The 6,442-nt window shown below is 38.7% G+C and overlaps 1 protein-coding gene across 1 annotated transcript in view; it reads right to left on the bottom strand.

Annotated features, from left to right (window-relative positions):
• The window catches only part of fbxl9 (F-box and leucine rich repeat protein), an 11,504-nt gene extending 5,526 nt beyond the window's left edge, over positions 1-5,978 (bottom strand). Inside the window, exons 1-6 of the mRNA XM_014034132.1 lie at positions 5,644-5,978; positions 5,391-5,492; positions 5,171-5,305; positions 1,530-1,709; positions 1,138-1,443; positions 832-1,048 (exon numbers count right to left, since the gene is read on the bottom strand). Of these exons, the coding sequence (XP_013889586.1) occupies positions 832-1,048; positions 1,138-1,443; positions 1,530-1,709; positions 5,171-5,305; positions 5,391-5,492; positions 5,644-5,688 (985 nt within the window). The 5' untranslated portion in view covers positions 5,689-5,978. The remainder of the gene's footprint in view (positions 1-831; positions 1,049-1,137; positions 1,444-1,529; positions 1,710-5,170; positions 5,306-5,390; positions 5,493-5,643) is intronic.
• Positions 5,979-6,442: the final 464 nt, after the last annotated feature.

Genomic DNA, 6,442 nt, shown 5'->3' with positions numbered 1-6,442 from the left:
GTGTTTGTATTTTATTTTATTTTATTTTATTTGTTTATTTAATTTTGGCCCCAAGGGGTTTTCTTGGTGGTTTTGCTTGAAATACCATGCTGAAATATAATTGAGCGTATCTCAGTATTTACAAACTCTACTTAAATAATCTTGGTGTCAAAATAAAGCTAACACTTGGGAGATTCTATTAGAAGTGTAAATATTAAAACAGCTGCTGTGGTTTTAGAGATATTGGGGATGGAACGTAATTTTTTCACTTTTTTTTCCCTCTCGTCTGAATATTTCTTTCATTAGACAGTATATATCCTATTTAAATCCATAATGATTCAGGCTAAAAACTGTTTTGACTTACTTTAAAAACAAATGCCAACAGTTATTCCTTTACAGATTTGTTGTAATGTATTTACAGATTTGTTGTAATGTATTTACAGATTTGTTGTAATGTATTTACATATTTGCAACAATCCCATTTTGTACAGTTTGTTTACTTTCTGATTCAGCTGCCTGTTGTTTGAACTGTGTTTGATGGATGTAAATATAGTATCCACAAGATTTAGCTTTCTATTGATACTAAACATGCCAAGCTTCAACTTCTTCGATCTTAAGTTAACAGAAACTAAATTATGTAAAAAAACAGGAAAGGCTGGGCTCAAGGGGTTAAATAAATATATTTTGAGTGACCTGTAGTTGGCTATTCTACCTGTTTTATGTACCTATAGCCTTCAATGTGACATGCAAACTGGATAGCAAAAAATGGGATTTCAAAATCCAGGTAATTTTATCCAGATTACAGTTTTTGAACAACTGGCCTTCAGTCTTTACTCTGGTCTGCACTCAAACCTTTTTCGGTGATCCTCCAGTCGCGGGACAAAGACAGGTGCGTCAGAGACTTCAGGCCTCGAGCCACRGCCTCCACAGACCTGCTGGTCAGCTCGGTGCAGCCGCTGATGTCCAGTTTCAGGAGGCCCGGCTGGTGCTTCACCAGAATCTCCACCGAGTAGTCGGTCAGCTCTTTGCAGCCCTGAAGATACAACTCCTCCAACACCAAACCCTGAACCTTAAAGAAGGCAGAGCTGGTGTGAGCGTCTGTTTCTTCGGAGTTAGGAGCTGAGATTGTGGACCAGAAAGCTTACAGCGTTTGCTGACCTGTGCGATGGTGCGCAGCGACTCGGGGGTGATGGAGGTCCTGCTGATGTCCAGGACTTTCATGGTGGACCTCTGCTCCGTCAACAACCTCTTCAGGTTCCTGAGCGACAGCAGAGCCGAGGAGTCCTTCACCACGCCCACCGGGCACACTCGATACGGGTCGAACTCGAAGGCGATGTGGCAGCCGGCCAGCGAGAGGCGGCGGAGGTGTGGGGTGCAGCAGGTGAGGCGGTTGAAGGTGAGGTCGGACAGGTAACGCAGGTCCGACAGATCCAGGTCCTTCAGACCGCTCAAAGCTGACCTGACCTGCAAGACGAGCGTGGACTACATAATCAAAACACTAACACACACATACACCGCCGCCATCTTGGTCAGGAAATAACCTGCGTCACCTGCTGTCTGTGCTCCTCTCTGGACAGAAAAGCTCCAGACATGAAGAGACTGTCCAGGCCTCGGAGGTCCAGCCTGCGAAGAGACGTGAGACGAGGGAGGAGAGCCAGCAGAGACGCCTCCGTGATGCTGCTGCCAGGGAGGGCCAAGCTCTCCACCCTGGAGCCCAGAGACACCCCCACCTGAGGGGAGGGGGGCAAAGAGACAAATCAAACACAAAGACGAGCTGAACTCAAAAATAGGTCAAACTAAGAAAAGTTTAAAATATATTAAAAGTATTTATAATTTACTTGCTCTACTTTTGCCTTTTTTATGCTAATTTTAGGTTTTAGCGACTGTTCTGCTACTTTTACCTTTTCCTAGCCTTTTACTACTTTTAGCTACCGCTACTCATGTCTTGTAGCTAAGCTTTTGCTTCGTTAAGTTGTTGGTAAGCCTTTTGTCCCTTTTAGCTAACAGTTTCAGTACTTTAGATTTTGGCTAACTTCGTGCTACTTTTAGGTCCAAGTTAAGTTTTTGCAGCTTTTTGCTAAAACGTTTAGTTAGTGATTTGTTACTTCCAAGTTTTAGCTGTAAGGGTTTAACCTTACCTTCTTATAACAATGTTATAAGGAATTTATTTCGGCAAGGATCTCTTTATTTTCTGTAAAATATTCTTCCAGTGCAAAGTGAATGGACAAACAACAAGTTATGTGAGTCAGTGAATTTAGATTTGATCCATAAATAAATGCGATCATTTATTCTACAAATCAGACAAAATCACTACAGTACACTTAATTGTGAGCAATCAATTTCCTACAAAAGTTTAGAACCAATAATAAGAGCTTTGAGCTTTGTTAATTGTCAACAAACACTTGAATAGAACACAAACGTCAAGATCTGATGTTCAATACCAGACATTTGAGGCAAATAACTTAAGTTTGGCAAAGTAGGTTTTAAGAAAAGGGAGGAAAGTAAGGTGTTAGCTTTCCTAACTTTTAACTTAAATAATGCGGGTTACCCAYRGAGGCAAGGCGTTCTCTGCTTGGCGTCAGCCAGATAGCGAAGTTCATAACAGCCAGCTTTCCCTTAAAAGATGAGGCCAGTCACCTGTCCAGGTATTGGGGTCTCTACTTCGAAAATCCGTTTTGGACCGTCAACAGAGATGGATCCTCAAGGCGTGTTATTCAGACTCGTGTACATCCGCGTCAAGCCGTAGGAAGAAGGGCGAAGCCAACTGGATCCCAATTTCAAAATAAAAACTTCCGCCGGGAAGATTTTTAACAAGTTGGATACACCAGGCGTTTGGTCGTATCCGGGCTGTACAGCTTCCCCGTTGGCGATAAAGKGGTAGAGCCGACACAGCTTAGCTCATATAACATAACTGAAAGAATGAATTGCTTCAAATTCAAAACATTTGCAAATATGATTCAGTAAAACATTGATGCTTCATCAACTTTAAACTAGGGCTGCAACTAACGATTATTTTAATAATCGATTAATCTGTTGATTATTTTTTCGATTAATCGGCCAAATCATTAAAACGCTTAATTACATGAATGAGTAGATATAAATTAAGTTAACTCCTTAAGGATGCAAGTTATTGATAATGAATTAATCTGAAGTTGATTTATCTTATAGATTGATTAACAATTAATTAATAAGCAGCCATTTAAAAAAACAGAGTTTTCTCTTGAATCAAGAGGGGCTTCCCATAAAATGAAGGATGTTTTTATAATCTCCTGAATTAAAAAACAGAAGCACATAATACATATTTTAACAATTTATTTTGCCAGCTGTATTAAATACTGACTGAAAAAAATGTGTATTTCTCCTACATGAAACATAACAGAAATTTAATACGTTGCTGAATGAGGAAAATAGATTAAAATAATAAAATATGATTTTTAGATGTAAAACTCTTATTAATTTATTATAATTAGAATTTATTTACATTTAACATTTATTTTTTTCTCTAATTCTTTACTTTTTGTTTCATTCTTGTTGGTTCTGTTTGACTRAAACATTGTTTGACCCTAGGGCTGCCACAATTAGTCGACTAATCAGATCATACGTTAATTGAATACAAAACATAGAGCTTATCGTGCCAGAATGCAGCTGCTATTATATAASCATCGTTAGATTTTAGCTATATGCTAACTAAAAATAACTGCTGTGGAAGACAAGTTCTGCTCTGCAGATATTGCACAGGTTTCTCTTTCATTTTCTTAAAAAGATCCCACACTTTTGAGCTCCGTTGCTGGGTAGCCATGATACCAGAGCCTGTCTGTATAATGTCTTGTGACGTCCACGGCCTACCCCAGTTACCACTACTGTGCATGTGTGTCAAGGACAGAAAGGYAGATGTGGCAGTGGAAGGTGTCAAAGCAGTTTGGAGAGAAAAACAAAGTAAAGAACAAAAAAAAAAGAAAACGATTAATCATTGCAGCCTACTTTAAACCATAAAGATTAGTTTAGTTAAATAAGATTTTGCACAGAAAATCCATACATAGCTGAAATCATACTGAGGGAGAAACGAGATCTGTCCTCTTTTCTCCTGTAACTTTGATAAACATTCTCGGATTATCAAAATGCCTAATAAGAACTTTCAGTTAAGAGAACAATAAATCAAATAAGAAGAAGATTCTTCTGTTTATTATCTGATTAAAAAAGAGAATGTCTCTTTGACAAGTTAAGGCAACCTGAGGTGGCCTAAATTCAGTTCTAAGTGGAACAGAGTTTTTGTCCCTTTAAAGACCCATCAGAGGTCTGAGGTCCAAGACAGTTTCCTTAATAATTTCACTCGAGGTGACCCCTACGTAGCTAAACGTACGTTGCTTTTCGCTAATGTTTTGATACTTCAGATTTAGGCAAAYGTCTTGCAACCTTAAGGTTTTAGCTAAACATCTGTTGATTTTAGCTAAAGTTTTAATACTTTAGATTTAGGCTAACCTCTTGCAACCTTTAGGTTTTAGCTAAATGTCTGTTGATTTTAGCTAACATTTTGATACTTTAGATTAAGGCTACTCTTGCAACCTTTAGGTTTTAGCTAGACTTTTGTTGCTTAGTGCATTGATACTTTGAACTTACCTCTTGTTACTTTTAGGTTTTAGCTAAACTTTAGCTGATTTCTGGCTAGCATTTTGATATTTATGGTTTTTATCTAGAATTTGATTCTTTTATCTTGTTTCAGCTTGTTCCTCATTTTAAAATGACCAGATTATGACAAGTTTCACCTCAACTTTTAACATCAGACTAAATCRTTGTCAACATGTACGACCGTTTCTCCCATTTTCCAAGAATGTTTTATGACTTGATGACGTGCAATAAAGTTAATTTAATATTTAACACCTGAGMGTTCACATGCAAACAACTCACCTGAGTGTAATAAGGGAGAATGAGGGTAAAGTATAAAAAGGAACTATCGGGGCTGGTCTAACCTTTGAACCATGATGTATGGATCTTTAGCATTTTAATACCTCCTTTAAAAAYGGCCCTGCTAATCAGTCATAGTTAATGTGCACATTTAAAACATTTAGGGAGCCTTGAAGGCAGTGAATCCTCTTAACTTTTGTAGAACGATCTGACTGGTTGTTTGGGGTTTTTTGAGTTCACAGACAGAAACAGACTTCATATTACGTTTCATGTTAGCATCATACAGCACCTCCAGAAGGAGTGATCTGGAAATACTGAAGCCATCCAGCTGGCTGATCCTCAGGCTGCAGCGAGACTTCCCGACCAGACCCCTGACCAGCTCCAGGGACGAGGCTGAGGCCGGGAAGCTGTAGGTGACATTCTTCTGCACAGAGACACAGACGTGGAGGCAGCGTTAAGCTGCACCCTCTTCARTTCATGCAGTGTGGATGTAGTTTGGAGGAAAGTACCTGAAAACGTAGGTCCTGGCTGGCAGTGTACCAGCTGTGGCAGACCAGAGAGGCTTCCTTCCTGTCTGAAGCATGAAGAAAACTCAGGATGTAAACTATAATCTGTAGCAAAAGATGGAAATATGTCATTAGATTCATTGTAAAATGATGTTCATCCTGCTTAAGTCACGCTACTTTCTGAACTGACAAGCAGAATCATGTGTTTTACCAGAATTAAGCACAAATGTTTGTATTCAAATAAAAGTAAACCCACCTCCTGTGGAAGCTCAGGTGCTTCTTCCCCATCACTGTCTTCCATTTCTGTCGGTGTATTATTAGAAATCACCTCCGACCATCTCAACCTGATGATCTCCTCACTGCAGCTAAAATCCTGCTCTGAAACTTTAGCTTTTTTAGCTAATTCCTACAAACTAAAATGTCGTCTACTTGGCTCATCCTCACCTCTTCTTTATTTATTAAAATAAACAATTCCAAGTTACTGGACGCTGCTGAGAAGCTGTTTGGTCCATTGACATCTTAACAAAAGCTGCTTTTACTAATAAACACCGAGACGCAGCACATTTCCGCAGGCGGGCTGACAGCAGGATCAGCTGACTGCGAGAGAGACGTCAGACGCGTCAGGGGCGTGGTTTTAGTGAGGAAGCCTGGGTTCGTTTCTGATTGGTTGTTCCGTTGCTAAGCGATCTCTGACAGCTTGGCTTTCAGCATAAATAAAGGAAAAAGGGAGTTTTTCGTTTTCGTTTTTTTTCCCAATTCGATCACATTTTCCTGTTTTCCTAAACTTTTCTGTATCTTGGTGATATGTGTGTGAAAATACTAACAAATATTACATAACATTTGTGTGTTTTTTTCATTGGCACAAGGATAAATTATGCTGCGATTATAAAATGATGCTAATCAAAAATATAAAGTACTAAAAACTCAGATTAAACTAATTTTTACCTTCTTAAACGTTTTTAAAATATTTAAACCAATAAAATATTGTATGCAAGCCCTTTTATTTTATTTAGTTATAAACGTGTGAAAATACTAACAAATATTACATAACATTT

The sequence above is a fragment of the Austrofundulus limnaeus genome, unplaced genomic scaffold (assembly GCF_001266775.1).
Source record: "Austrofundulus limnaeus strain Quisiro unplaced genomic scaffold, Austrofundulus_limnaeus-1.0 Scaffold7, whole genome shotgun sequence".
In the NCBI taxonomy this organism is placed as follows: Eukaryota; Metazoa; Chordata; class Actinopteri; order Cyprinodontiformes; family Rivulidae; genus Austrofundulus; species Austrofundulus limnaeus.
Note: the sequence above shows the minus strand (reverse complement) of the source record. Positions and strands in the feature narration are given on the sequence as shown.